At 42.6% G+C, this 15,977-nt stretch overlaps 1 protein-coding gene across 3 annotated transcripts in view; it reads left to right on the top strand.

Moving 5' to 3' along the window:
• The window catches only part of PPP1R1A (protein phosphatase 1 regulatory inhibitor subunit 1A), a 115,168-nt gene that overhangs the window by 83,077 nt on the left and 16,114 nt on the right, over positions 1-15,977 (top strand). For all 3 annotated transcript variants that reach the window (XM_053297368.1, XM_053297369.1, XM_053297370.1), the window contains exons 3-5: positions 778-815; positions 1,456-1,519; positions 6,799-7,002. In XM_053297368.1, coding sequence (XP_053153343.1) covers positions 778-815; positions 1,456-1,519; positions 6,799-7,002 — 306 coding nt within the window. The remainder of the gene's footprint in view (positions 1-777; positions 816-1,455; positions 1,520-6,798; positions 7,003-15,977) is intronic.

Here is a 15,977-nt window from a genome sequence, read left to right on the forward strand (position 1 = left end):
ATGATATATTATACCTGGACAGTCCCCAGGATAACTAGAGTATGGAAGCGGAGTTCTCCCTGGATAAAGCCACAGCTGTCTGACAGCAATACCCTCTATATGATGGCATGTTGTTCAACTGCAGGATCATGGAAATAGCCTCAGGGAACCTCTGAAGCTGCATCTGTGGAGGATTTGGTTCCTGTCCTACACGAATTTGGTTCCCGTCTCTACACAGATGCTTTCCCTGGGGGGCAGCTGAGTGCATTGCTTGGACTTGGAGCTTTTTGGTAAAGATGTGAACCAGCCCTACATTCCAAACTCCTCCAGAAAAGATTCGCTAGTTGTGCATAAGTAGGTGTGGAATAAAGCAGGCTGAGTTCCATTAATGTTTTGTGCCCGGCTGAATGCTGAAGAATCATCTGGTCGGGGAAGTGGTTATTGTGTGTGTGTTGCTTTGTTGGAAGCCAGCCCAAGCTTTGTTAATAAATACATGTTAATAATATGTAATGCATTTATTAAATACATGTTAATATACATTGTTAATAATTTGCATTTATTAATGCATGTTACTAATAAATATCTCACTCTAGCTTCTGTCAATGGTAAAGATCAGTTGATTTTCCCTAGGCTGCCAGAACTATTGTCCACTTTAGTATGGTATAAGTGATTGATTGATTAAGTGCCGTCAAGTTGGTGTCAACTCTTAGCAACCACACAGATAGATGGCATAAGTAGGCACTCTTTATTAACCAGTTCCTTTTTCTCTCTCCCCACATATGAATCTCCCCCACCCAGAAATTGATGATGACCGGCTCCCCAACCCCCTGCTGAAGGTATGTGCTGTGGTTCTATTTCTCCATTATTTCCTATCTAAACTGCCAGGTATCATGACCTCGGGTTCAGGATGCCCCACCCCCCGCCACCCTCCACACAACTGGAGAACAAGGCAGATAGTTTGAGGGATGAGACAGGGTGGGAAGGCCTTATGATCCAAACCCCAGAGATCCCGTGCTGCTGGAATGCCTCCACACCAGGAGAACCAGAGGACACACCCTGCCTTTGTCTTCAAACTCAGGGCAGTCTCCAGAGGACTTGCCAGTACTAGTAAAGACACCCCAAACCTGCTGGAACAAGTGCTTAAGCAACTGAGCAAGGCCCCTAGAAGAAATTGAGCTTTCTCTAGGGAAGGCATGGGACCAATTCATGCCACCTGGGCAGCAAACATAGCTCCTGGCAGTCTGCTCCAACAAGCTACTGGAGCAACATCCCATGTATGTTACCATACCCAGGCAGCAACAGACCTGCTTGACTCTAGCCAAGATGCTGGTTTCTTTGCCCTTGGAGCTGTCTAGGGTCTGCATCGCTGCTGGATCCTGCCTCAGTGGAGACCAGTGGCTCAGCATGCTATTGTGTTCCTCCTTCAGTGTTTTGTACAGAAACTTCTTAGGATCTTTGCTTTTCTTCTCTTTGTAGCCAGGTCTGTCGATGTCTCCAAGGCAGAGGAAGAAGGTCTCTCGCACCACCCCTACCATGAAAGGTAACAACATGTCCAGTCTAGAGACACGTTTACAAGGGCAACGGTCCACAAACACACTCACCAGCTCACTGCTGGTGAGCACTCTTTTTTTAATTGGGCAAAAATGGCTACCCTTCTCTGGAGCTTGAAGGAGAGTGGAGGCTAACCTTGTACTGACTTTGCAGATGCTCTGAAAGCAGCAAGATAATCTCACAGTTTCCTGAGCCTTGGGGAGGCTCAATATGATACGGGAGGGACTCTCTGTCATTCTACATGCTCTGAGGCAGAGTGGGGGGTTCACTCAGAGAAGCTTGGGGGAGATGAGCTTTAGGCTCCCTCAGAGCTGGGGAAGAGGGCAGGAGCTTGTCACATTGGGCCTCAGAAGTGCTTGGAGCACGCTCAGTATGACATCACAGCAAGACCCCTTCTCTGCCCTCTCCCCAATGTCAGTGGTTCTGTAGAGGGGCCACAGGCTTAATCTGAACTAGGGCCAACTGCTGGTGTACTGTATGTGAGAGGAGGACTGCAAAGCACAGTTGAACAATACCATCAGTAGACAACATTTGAACACAAAGAACATGTAGAAAGGCATTCCCAGTGGCTGCTCTGGAGGCTTAACCTGAACAAATGATAATCCAACCTCTTATCCTTTTGGACTTGAAGACAGGGGCGTAACAAGGCTGGAGTGGGCCCAGAGACAAAATTTTAAAATGGGCCCCTCACTGATACACGCGCACACACACACACACACACACACACACACACACACACACACACACACTTCACAATATATAGTCATGTGACTTGCCTCTGGGGGCCCCCTTGAGGCGTGGGGGCCCCCAGGCAGCCGCCTCCCCTTGCCTAATAGTAGTTACGCCACTGCTTGAAGATATCTAGAGTGTTCCCTTGTAACTGAGATGAGGCCATACCTCAGTGGTCGAGCATCAGCTTTGCATGCAGAAGGTCCCAGTTTCAGTCCCTGGCCCCTCAAGGTAGGGCTGGGAAAGACTCCTGCCTGAAACCTTGGAGAGCCGCTGCCAGTCAGTGTAGACAATGCTAAATTAGATGGACCAATGGTATGGCTCTGTATAAGGCAGCTTTCTATGTTCCTATGTAGTTTTGTCCTGTTTCCAACTGCTTCTTCGAACCTTTAAGTATTCTGGGGTTCAGCTCCTCTGAAAGGAGCAGCAGGCTGTGAATTCATCCATTTCATAATATAATTATTTATGAGGGCTGCAATGTTTCACCTGTGGATGAATTCTAGGATCTGAAGGAATTCTCAGAAGCATGGTGAAACTCTGTAAAGTGGCTCATGTCTGTGTGTGACCACTGGGACACAATCCCTCCCAGACTGTGCACTATCCATGACCTGAAATAGGAAGTCAGTAGGTCTTGTGCTGCTCCAATCCAGCCCTCCCTCTCCAGCCCAAGACCCAACTCAAGGAGAGCTGGTCCTGTGGAAGCAAGCATGACTTGTCCCATTAGCTAAGCAGGGTTCACCCTGGTTGTATTTGAATGGGAGCCCACATGTGAGCACTGTAAGAGATTCTGCTTAGGGGATGGAGCCGCTCTGGGAAGAGCAGAAGGTTCCCAGTTCCCTCCCTGGCATCTCCAAGATAGGGCTGAGAGAGATTCCTGCCTGCAACTTTGAAGAAGCTGCTGCCAGTCTGTGTAGACAATACTGAGCTAGATAGACCAATGGTCTGACTCAGTATATGGCAGCTTCCTATGTTCCTAAGGAGATTCCTGGACAAAGCTCTTGGTTGGAGGATGAGGAAGCAGGAAGTGCATCTGCCTCCTGTCCTGGGTGGTGGCCTGCAGGTATGCTGGAAGATATCAGCTCCCTTCAGTCAGCAGACAGACACACACATACACAGACCTGCACTGAATCTCCAAACTCCGCTTTCATAGCCTCGGTTCAGGTAAATGTTTCAGCATGCATGCTATGATGCATATTACCCTCATCCTCTTCATTAGCATCCCACCCTTCCTCCAAGCAGCTCAGGGAGGCCTTAAGGTTCTATTTCCCCCACCTATGTTATCCTCACAGCAATCCTTCGAGGTCGGCTGAGCGATAGTAACCTAAGGTTACTCAGTGAGCTTTTGTACCTGAGTGAGAATCTGAGCCCTGGTCTCTCTAGCCCTCCTCTAACTACTGCTCCACATGGTCTCTTACCTGTACTGATACTGGAAGGGACTAGCTCTGAGATGTATTTTGTGTTTGCATCGTACCCTTCCTCCAGTGAGCATGGAGATGCATACATAGGGGGTTACCCCATTTTATCTTTACAGTTACCCACATGAGGTAATTTAGCCTGAGAGAGAATGACTGGCTTAGTGGCTGAGCAGAGGCCCTAAGCCAGGTCTCTGTTCCAAATCCATCCACCGCACCAGGCTGGCTCTGAGAAATCACAGATAAAAGCTTCAAAAAACAGCCCAGTGAAAACAGCTTAGCTTCTCAAATAGTCTGCTCTCAAGTAGAAAGGCAACATACAGATCTGTCAGAGATTCACAAGTAGAGTCCCTGGACCGGAATTTGGTGCATCTTCCTGTTAACAGCACTGAAGGCTCACAGATGGATTGACTGCTTTAAAGGTACACGGATATGCAGACGCACACACACACCCTGCTATGCGCCTTACTTGGCGGTATACCAAAAATGTCATCCTCTGATTAATGACATGGTTGATAGAAGAGCTTAGGATTTATTTTTAAATGAGTACCGTAGAATTAAAGGGCTGGAAGGTAACTTCAAAGGTCATCTAATCCATTCCATTCCCCAACTGGACTTAAGCAGGCCCAGTTGAACGTAAACAGCCCTTGGCAGATGTTCCTTCCAACCCTTTTTTACAACTGTCCAGTCATGGCAGAGCTCCATATCTTCTGACTCTTAAAGCTAGTGGACACACTTGCAAGAATCATACATTAAGTCTATGGGACTGTAGGTATAGCTTGGGGCTGCTTGATTGGATGGCAGTTTCCTGCAAGGAGAAACCTAGCACACCATGGAAAGATGTTCCAGTTTAGCTGTTGTTCGGATATCAACATGCAGTCAGGTTTTGTTGTTTTGCTTAGGGCGATAGTCATACATGCAATCCCTCACCTGCAGGCCAATGTGGGCGTCATCACAAAAGGGTAATGTGTGATTATTCTGAATGTGTGACTTGCTTCTAAAATGCCAAAGATATGTCCTTTTTACAGTTTTATAAACTGTTCTCTTTTCCTCTACACATGTTCCTGCGCTCTCCCTGATTTCTCCCTTCATGTTAAACATGTTTGGTCTTTCCCCCTCCATCTTTTCTTATAAATTTTGCATTGAACCACTTTTCTGCTGCTCTGTAGTCTCTACAGTTTATTAACTTTTTTTAAAAAAGCATCACAAAGCATTATTGGGTGCATACTGTGACTGTCAGGCTCATCATATCTGTCAGACTGGGGCAGGCCTGCAGCTTCAGTTTCAAAGGACAGCAGAGTTCGAGGCCAAACAGGTCCAAGGACAACTTTCCAAAATGAGAACATGTTGAACATGGGTGATGGGAAAATTCCAACAGGTTACAGTGGTAACTTGGCAATCAAGAGGTCACTATCCATGTCAACAAGGAAGAAAGGGCAGTAGACACCGGATCCAGGAGGGAAATCATGGCACTGAGCCTGGTAGCAGGAACCACTGAGAGGGACAGGAAGCGGTTTATTTAACTTATTTATCATATTTGTATACCTCCCTGTGTAAAATCTCAGGGTGGTTTACAATCCAATCAAACCCAAACCTAAAAATCATATAAACAGATTAAAATGACCATATATAAAACTATAAAAGATCATTATCGTGGATCCTACCATGCTGCCACCACATGTCATGGCCCAGTCTCACCCAGCACCATGATCTTAAGGTTCACCACTGCCACCAAGTAGACTTTTGTATTTTTCCTGGCTGGGTCTACTAAAACAGCCTTCCAAACCTCTGTCCCATCCAAGGTTAGGTAGGGTGGAAAGGCTTCTAAGCGTGGGGTGGGGAAACAGACAGTAGCTACACATTTTTAACTTCAAAACAAGAACACTTTACTTTGAAATAGTTCAATTCAAAACAATAGTTCTATTGGAAAATTTAGTACAAAACAGCAACCATATGAGCACAAGGAAGAAATGAAATATGAGCAAAATGCATCCAATCTATCCAGTCCTAATACTGGGCCCTCACTCAGAGTCCTTTCCAAGAGTCTTCTTGCAATCACCCTTAGTCAGCTTCTGCCACAAACCTGACTTGTCTCTTGCTCAGCCTCAGGTCCTGCCCTTCCTTCCTTCGCTACCTCTCTCCCAGTTCTGGGGGTTCAGTCCCAGACTTCAGCTGCTTTAGGAGTCATTCAATCCTCCAGAGAGTCATAAATCTCCCAGTGATTTCTCCGCTCTCTTTCCAGGACCAGTTCTGATTCTCTCTGATTGTGACAGCAACTTGCACTCCTTGAACTCCTTCACTTGAATTCTCTTCAGCTTTCCAACTTGCACTAAAACTCTGCTGAAGGCAGCCTCCTTATATTCTACTTACCCCCCTCCAATTTTTTCAAACAAACCAATCAAAACAACTCAAGTTTCCTCCATTATTTTAAAAGACACCCAAGCAAATCAAACCTCTCTTCCCTCCAAAATTAAACCAGTGCAATGCTTCTTCCTCCAGAACCAAACTGTAAAACAGGAGCTGTGAACCTTTGACCCCAGCACAGCTTTTTAACAAAGGGAGTAAGCAAAGCAATATAGAAATCTTATATATAAAAAGAGAAGGGTCAGGCCTCATTCCTTCACAGTCATAAACGAAAAGCCTGATAAAACAGCTGTGTCTTCAAAAGTCATTTTAAAACAACAACCAGAAACGGTGGGATTCTGATTTCATTTGGGAGTATATTCCAGAGCCTTGGGGCAACCCTAGAGAAGGCCCAGTTTTGGATCACCACCAAGCAAGCCAGTGGCAACCACAACTGGACCTCCCCTGATGATCTTAATAGGCAGCAGGGTTCATGAAGAAGAAGCTCTCTTAAATACCCTAGGCCCAAGCCCTTGAGGGCTTTATAGGTAATAACCAAACACTTTGTATTTGTTTAGAATATAACCCCTCCAGTTTCCAAATCATCAGCTGACACTGCCTGGAGGGAATGGAATGTTTATCTCAGTGATGGACAGCATCTTTCTTTTTATATCTGAATTTCATTTTTAAAAAGATTTTTTTTAATGTAATTTGTATACAGGAAACAATTTCCCTGCTTCAGATTTCAAATTCTCATGGTTCTCCCCACTCCCAACTCTTTCAGAGCTCCAGATGATGGTCGAACACCATCTCTGCAAACAACAAGCTGAGGAGGCGGAAGCCAGCACCGGGAGCCAGGAACCACACAGTCCAACCTGCTGCCCTCATGCCAACTCAGACCCTGCCCACAGTCCTGGGAGTTGCCCTTTGGCCCAGGCCCAAGCCCAGCTGGAGTCCCAGCAGGACGAGCACTCCGGCCTGGAGGAACGTGAGTCTGGATTGGGTATATCTAAGCACCTTCACTTCCCCAAGGATAGTTGGGTGGTTTCAGGGATGATCTTCCCCAGTTACAGTGGAACAGTTCTGTCGATCATGCAGGGGATGATCCTAGACACAAATATTGCATTGGGGCGTGCTTTCTCTGTAAGAAACCCGTAATGTCTAAAGCAGGCCTTCAGCTATCACCGTGGAAGGATTATGCACATGTCCCATTCCACAGTGGTGATAAGCATCTGGCAAAATACACAAAGAGGTGATTCTCACAATCAGTGAGAAGCGCCATAAGGGGGTTTGCGGGGAGAGCAGGCCGCTCTCCGATGATTGGAAGGCAGCCCTGGGCGGCTCCATCACGAAGCTGGAAGGGGCTGTGGGGATTGGGGGCCACGCAGCCCCTGGAAGTTCCAGGATTGCCCTGTGTGAGTGTATGGGGCATCCTGGAGAGACCCCCCAAGCCTGGGAGGCTGCTTGCAGCCACGCCATTGGGGGTCTACTCGTGTGTCACCATGTGCCGCAGCAGCACACGAGCAAAAAGATGAGTTTAACAGAGCACTCGCTCCGTTAACCTCGTCTTAGGGGAGGGGTATTTATGAGGGTTAGCTGCCAGGAGCCGCGCAGCTCCTGTTGCAGCACATGATCGCTCAAAAGCGGGCTAGACTCCCTTAGCCCGCTTTTGGGCGATTGTGAGTATCGACTCAAAGCCTATTCTCTTTGCTACAAAGCGGAAGCATACATGTCTCGAGCAAAGATTATTTCCATCTTGGGCTGAATCTCTCTGTGTGTGCACGCACGCATGCGCGCGCGCGCACACACACACACACGTACACGTCTTAGGCCACCCACTATCAGCATGGGTGGGCAGGCTTTGTACAAACTGTGGCCTCCTTTCCAAGTCCCAGCTATGCATTGACTGTGTAATTTGGCCCTCCACCACTTTTTGGTAAGTGAATAGCAGTTGCAAGACAGAGGAGCAATCGGGATCAAGACAATGGGAAATTTAACCTGTTCCTACCATTTTATGGTTCCAATGAAAGTCACACCTCCAAAGCTATTACTACCTCTGAGTGGGGGAAGATTCCATTTAGCACCCATTTGTCAGAACCACCACATGCCCAGAAGGGGTTAAATTTCCCTGGGTCTGTGGTCCTGATCCCTCTCCCAGCTCCTGTTTAACTTGTACAAATAAACTAAATTTGTAAATAAATTTGTAAATAAATAAAATAAATTTGTAAATAAATAAAATAAATTAACTTGTACAAATAAACTTGTACAAATAAACTGGGCCGAGTTGTGCATTTAACATTAGGTATGGCTTGGTCCCACTGAGTACTGTATTTCCCCCCAGAGAACTGAATGACAACTGTTTGCATGTATGGGGGAAAGTAATAAAGCAGCACTTGGTGGCATCAGTGAGATGGGGCTGAAACGTCAACATGATGGCCACAATATCCATAGTGAAGGTAAGATGTTGCCTCCTCCCAGCTATGGCCCTAATTGCAGGGTGTTTCCCTTGTCCCATAGAACTCATTGGAGGTGACTGAGAACAGGACTTTCCACTTCTGTATGGTATCACCTTGGCTTCTGTTTCTTGATAGGACACTAGAGAGTCACAGAACCCTGATATCCTTTGCTATTTATCTTTCTGTGTAAGCCTCTGTGCAAAGAAGCTATGTGCTGCAGATGCACTTTCCTAAGGATAGTTAGCCCCAGCACAGCATCCCTCCACTGGTTGTTGCTGGTGTCTACCTTATCCTTCTTTTTAGATTGTGAACCCTTTAGGGACAGGGAGTCATCTTATAGTTTATTTTTATGTAAACCGCTTTGAGAACTTTTGTTTAAAAGTGGTGTATAAATATTCATAATAGTAGTAGATTGCTTTGATACTGGAGATGTATGCCTTGCACTCTCTTTCTCTCATTGCAGGCAGTAGCCATGAGGGCAATCTCAAGCTTAAAAGCATCTTTAGCTCAGGGGTTTTCAACCAGGGGTACATGAATGTCTTGGCATACTTTGAAGTCTCCTAGGGAGTACATGGAGCCCTCCCAATTCGCTGGCATACTGTGCCCATTGGCTTCTGAACAGAAGGTTCATCTTGCCAGCTGAGACAACTAGTTCTGTCTGGGAGGGGGAGGAGTATCAGGCAGCATCCCTCTCTTGTTGAGCATCAGTCCACATTTCCTTCGCTACTGAGCTTGTCAGGCTGCGGGAGGGGTGGGCTGAGCCTGAGTACCTAGCTAGCCAGTTACGAGAAGAGGAGGAAGAGGGAAGGGCTGGGCCAAGCTGTTAGCATTCTAGACTAGAGCATTGCTCTTATCACTGCAGTAACCTCTTCTGGCCAGTAGAGGCATGATGAGATGTTAATAGGTCTGTCCTGGACAGTTAAGAATCAGAACTGTTCAGTTGTTGTTGAAGGCTAGTGCCTGTTTGAGTAGGTTGTTCAGTGACTCTCAGTACGTGATGTTTTAGTTTCTCTTTTTTTCACTTTAAATTTTTATTGATTTTAACCATATCTTAACATTCACATCACATTACACAAATGTTGACTTCCCGCTCACACCTCCTCGCAAATCCCCAACTATAGAATTAACCCTTGCTATAACAGTAATTCAAAACATATATCTTAAACCTTACAAACTCGATTTTAATCCACTCAACCTGCTAATATTACTAAATTTCAAACCCTGCTGAAAAATCAATATTAGGAAAATAGTTCTTTAAGTATAATAAGAATGGTTTCCAATCTTCTTTAAAGCATTCCAAATTTTGGTCTCTTATCAGTACTGTAAGTTTTGCCATCTCCGCATATTCCAGAATTTTTATCAGCCAATCTTCTTTTGAGGGGAGTTCATTGCTCTTCCATTTCTACGCATATATTATTCTGGCCGTGGTGGTAGAATACATAAAGAATGTTAAATTTGTTGTAGAAAACACTCCTTGCGTTATTCCCAGCAGGAAGGATTCTGGCTTCTTGGGAAATGTCATTTTAAAAATATTCTTTAACTCATTATATATCATGTCCCAAAAGGCCTTAGCCTTCCTACAAGACCACCACATATGAAAAAAAGTTCCTTCAGAGTGTCCACATTTCCAACATTTGTTTGGGACAGTTTTATACATCAATGTCAGTTTTTTAGGTGTCAAATACCACCTATACATCATTTTATAATAATTTTCTTTTAAAACATAACATGCAGTGAACTTTAAATCAGTTTTCCATAGTTTTTCCCAGGCTGCCATTTCTATATTATGCCCCACATCTTGAGCCCATTTTACCATAGTCGTTTTAACCACTTCATCTCTTGTCTCCTCCAAAAGCAAGAGCTTATACATTTTGGAAACTAATTTTTCATCATTTTCACATAGCTCCTTCTCAAATCTTGACATCTGATCCTCAAATCCAACTTTAAGATCCTTCTTATAAACTTCATTTAACTGATGGTACTGAAACCAATTACTAACCAAATTTTGTACTTCAATTAAACTTTTTAACTTATAGTCCTTTTCTTGAAAACATAACAAATCCCTATAGGTACCCCATTGCGATTGCATATTTACCTCTTTACATACTAGAGCTTCAATCGGGGATAACCATAATGGAGTTTTAGGTTCCAACCATTTTTTATATTTTACCCAAACTCTCATTAAGCTCCTTCTTATATAGTGGTTAAGAAAATCTTTATGGGCTTTACTTTTGTCATACCACAAATAGGAGTGCCACCCAAACCTTCTGTCAAATCCCTCCAGATCAAGTATTCTAGAATTTCTTAATGTTATCCATTCTTTTAACCACGTCAAACAAACAGCATCAAAATACAACCTTAAGTCTGGTACGATAAGACCACCTCTTTCTTTTGCATCTGTTAAATTTTTAAAATTAATTCTTGGTCTTTTCCCTTGCCAAACAAATTTAGTTATGTCCTTCTGCCATTGCTTAAAACAAGTTAAAGTATTAATTATAGGAATAGTCTGAAAAAGAAACAACATTTTGGGTAAAACATTCATTTTCACCACTGAAATTCTTCCCATTAAAGATAAGTTCATATTAGACCATCTTTGTAAGTCAGTTTTTACTGTATTCCATATTTTAATGTAATTATTTGAAAACAACAAAGAATTATCATTTGTCAACCAAACGCCCAGATATTTAATTTTCTTCTCCACTTTCAATTCACTTATTTCAAAAAATCTGTCCTTAGATTTCTGATCCATATTTTTAGTCAACAACTTCATTTTAGTCTTATTTATATAGAATCCAACCAATTGGCCAAATTGTTGTATTTTTTCCAAAAGTCTTCCGATCTTGTCCAATGGGTTTTCTAAAAAAAAACACTACATCATCCGCAAAGGCTCTTAGTTTATATTCTTGTTTCCCAATTTTCGGGCCTTGTATTTGATCATCTTCTCTAATATTTCTACAGAGCACTTCTAATACTAATATAAAAAGTAATGGGGAAAGTGGACATCCTTATCTAGTTCTTTTTGTATTTTACAATTGTCTGATAATTCCCCATTTACAATAATCTTAGCATATTGCTCCGAATAAATTGTCTTGATAGCCCCAATAAAATTATTACCAACGCCCATTGCATCTAGTAACCTCCACATGAACTGCCAGGAAAGATTATCAAAAGCTTTCTCTGCGTCCAGAAAAATCATAGCCATCTGTTTGTTATTGTGTTTTTCATAATACTCCAATACATTCAAAACTGTTCTCACATTATCTCTTAATTGTCTCTTTGTCAAGAAGCCTGCTTGATCCTCGTGAATAAAAAGTGTTAGTATAGCCTTCATTCTTCTTGCCAAAATGGCGGCAAAAAGTTTGTAATCATTATTCAAAAGTGAAATTGGCCTGTAGTTCTTAACTTGGGTCGAATCTTGATCCGGTTTTGGGATTACTGCAATATTAGCATACTTCCAAGACTCTGGCATAATCCCTCTTTGCAAAATGTCATTCATCCATTGCAAAGGCTGTAAAATTTGATCTTTAAATGATTTATAGTACAAAGCCCATCAGGTCCTGGCGCCTTATTGGCCTTACTTTGATTTATTGCTTCTGTTACTTCTATTATTGTTATCGGAGCATTCATAATTTCTATATGTTCCTTAGAAAGTTTTGGGATATTTTGAGTCTTAAGAAATTGTTCAATTTTTATATCTTCTACTATATTTCCTTTATATAGTTCTGAGTAGGGGTGTGCACAAAACCGGTTTGCCTGGTTTCGTTCGGATTCGAACCGGGTTCGAACCAGGAGGGGGTGGTTCGGTTTTGGTTTTGTTCGAACCACCCCCTGGTTCGGTTCGAATTAGAACCGGTTTGGACACCCAAAAATTGGTAGGATGGTAGCTGGCACCCAGGGGTACCTGTCACCCAAACCCGAAAGCAATCGGACACTCGTACAATTTTTTATGAATTTTTGAAAATTATTATTATTATTTTCTCATAAGATATAATGGGACTCCAACCAGCCCATTATTCCTTATTGTGGAGCACCCATGGGTGCCAACAACCATGCAAACCCCAAAGCAATAAGACACCCCTATGATTTTTTATGAATATTTGAAATATTTTTAATTATTTTTCTCATAAAGTATAATGGGACCTGAACCAATCCATATCCGCTATTGTGGAGCACTTAGGGGCACAAAAGCGGGGTGGGTGGTAGACAGACAGGGGTGCCTACCACCCACAAAACCCCAAGGCAATTGGACACTCCTCTGATTATTGGTGAATTGTTAAAGTATTTTTGAATTCTTCATAGAGAATAATTAGGATTGCAGCAAATGTATAGCTTCACGTCGGGGTGAAAGGGGTGTCATAGAGTGGAGTGTGGTGGGTGGTAGTTCCTAGGGTGGGCAAGGAAGCTATCAGAATTATTTGAAAGGAATTGGGCAAAGGGCTGATTTTTAAGTGATTTTTGAAGTTTATGCGTCTTTAAGGTTTTTCTCCATAAAGAAGCATGGAGGTGTCAGCAAACGTATAGCTTCACATCGGGGGCAAAGGGGTGGCCTAGAGCAGTGTGGGGTTGGTAGTAGTGCCAGGTAGGGGCAAGGAAGCTACCTGAATTCTTTCAAAGGTTTTGGGCAGAGGGCTGATTTTTGGTGAATTGTTGAAGCCCTCTGCCCAAATCCTTTGAAAAAATTCAGGTAGCTTCCTTGCCCCTACCTGGCACTACCACCAACCCCACACTGCTCTAGGCCACCCCTTTGCCCCCAATGTGAAGCTATACGTTTGCTGACACCTCCATGCTTCTTTATGGAGAAAAACCTTAAAGACGCGTAAACTTCAAAAATCACTTAAAAATCAGCCCTTTGCCCAATTCCTTTCAAATAATTCTGATAGCTTCCTTGCCCACCCTAGGAACTACCACCCACCACACTCCACTCTATGACACCCCTTTCCCCCCGATGTGAAACTATACATTTGCTGCAATCCTAATTATTCTCTATGAGGAATTCAAAAATACTTTAACAATTAACCAATAATCAGAGGAGTGTCCAATTGCCTTGGGGTTTTGTGGGTGGTAGGCACCCCTGTCTGTCTACCACCCACCCTGCTTTTGTGCCCCTAGGTGCTCCACAATAGGGGATATGGATTGGTTCGGGTCCCATTATACACTATGAGAAAAATAATTACAAATATTTCAAATATTTATTAGAAATCGTAGGACTCTCCTATTGCTTCAGGGTTTGGGTGGTTGTTGGCACCCATGGGTGCTCCACAATAAGGAATAATGGGCTGGTTGGAGTCCCATTATACCCTATGAGAAAAAAATAAAAATAATTTTCAAAAATTCATAACAAATCGCACGAGTGTCCGATTGCTTTGGAGTTTGGGTGACAGGTACCCCTGGGTGCCAGCTACCATCCTACCAATTTTTGGGTGTCCGAACCAGTTCAAACCGGTTTGAACCAGTTCGAATTGAACCACCCCCGGCTCAGTTCGAATTCGAACCTGCAGCTCGAACCTGATGGCTGGTTTGGTTTGAATTCGAACCTCCGAACCACCCTGGTTCGAATTTGAACTGGTTAGTATCTAAAGAATTCTCTTCTTATTTCCTTACCATCATAAGAAAGCCAATTTTTTGTAAATATTTTGGATATATAGTTATTTCTTTTCTCAGTTCTAATTTTCCAAGTCAACAACTTGCCTGGTTTATTTGCAAACTCAAATGACCTTTGCTTGACATATTTTAAGTTCTGTTCAACTTCATTTGATACTAGCATAGAAAGTTGTTGCTGAAGCATTTTGATAGTTTGAGTAATCATCTTCTTATCCTTGGCCCATAGTAATTCTCTTTCTTTTTTAGAAATCTGCATCAATAATGCCTCTTTTTTCAATCCTCTTTGCTTTTTAAAGTATGCATTTTCTGTATAAAGAAACCTCTCATAACTGCTTTTCCTGCATCCCAAACTATTTTGTTGTCCATTCCTTGGTTTAAATTCAGTTCAAAATAGTCCTTTAGCTTCTTTTTAGCTTTCTCCACAACATCTGTTTTTTTTCAGCAGATATTCATTCAATCTCCAACGAAAGGAAACCATTCCTTTCTTCTTCCATGTAAAACAAATTGGATTATGATCTGAAAAGGTTCTGGGCAAAATGTCCATTCTTTTTATACATGGCGTAATAGATTTTGATGTCCAGACCATATCTATCCTTGAATGAGATTGGTATCTTTCAGAGAAGTAAGTATATTCTTTTGCATTTGAATGTTTAATTCTCCACAAATCATAAAGATCCATATGTTCTTCTAAGTCAAAGAAAACTTTAGGAAGCTTGCCTTGTAGGTTCCTTTCAGGTATATCAGATTTTCTGTCCAAAGATGTAGAAACACCATTAAAATCTCCCAATATAATCAAGTTAACATTCGATAACTCAGCCATCTTCTGTTCTAAATAATTATAAAATTCAACTTTCTTTTCATTAGGTGCATAAATTCCAATTATCACCGTTTTAATTCCAGAAATTAAAATTTCCAAAGCTAGCAGCCTGACTTCTTCATCTTTAAAAATCAACTTGGGTTCAAATTGTTGTTTAATATAAAATACTACCCCTCTTTTTTTTTTCTTCCTTATCAGAGGAAACAAATTCTTGTCCTAAGGCCTTATTAACCAAATGTTTTCTATCTTGTTTTCTAATATGTGTCTCTTGTAGACATACAATGTACAAATTTTGTTTCTTAAGAAAATGAAAAACTTTATTCCTTTTTGCTTTGGTATTTAACCCATTAATGCTCCATGAAGCTATCCTATAATCCATCTTGTCTAATTAAAATTATGTGTTGAGGGGGCTGGCTGCTCGGAAGATAATTTTTTAAAAATATTTTCGCCAAAATTAGTTTTAGTTTCTTTAATAATCTTTATTTGTTTTTTGAACTCAACCTAATGTCTCCAGATAATCTCTTGGGCTGAACTTCTTTAACAGCAGAGCATTCTCTGCTGGGTAAGGGTATTAATGCTTCTCCTCATACCCCTCAACAGGGTTTTGGGCCCAGAGCTCTGAGACTGGTGAGGAAAGTAATTAGACTGAATAAGAAAACAAGCTTTTCTTAAAGATTGAGACAGGAGAAGTTCTACAAAGGATTGAGGTCCAGATTTTGAGCTGTGGTCTTTCAAAATGGAGATGCTCCTAAAACCCCATAGAATCAGCAGGGTCTTACACACAGAGCACCATGTCAGAGAAGGAGAAGCAAGACAAGCTTGGGACAGTGAGGATGATAAAACTACCATAATTTGTTTATCAGTGAATGACTCTATATTAGTGCATTCAAGAAATAAACAGCATGTAGAGACATGTGTGAGATAGGGATGTGCACGGAACCGGCAACTGCCAGTTCGAAGGTGGTGGTGGGGATTGCTTTAAGGACTGGGGAGGGTGCTCTCCCCCCACCCCCACATGTTTTCCCTACCAGCACTGCATGCAAATTCAGGCCTGCGAGGCAGCAGTGTACATCCTTGCCACCCCGGTGC

The sequence above is a fragment of the Hemicordylus capensis genome, chromosome 2 (genome assembly GCF_027244095.1).
Source record: "Hemicordylus capensis ecotype Gifberg chromosome 2, rHemCap1.1.pri, whole genome shotgun sequence".
Taxonomy (NCBI): Eukaryota; Metazoa; Chordata; class Lepidosauria; order Squamata; family Cordylidae; genus Hemicordylus; species Hemicordylus capensis.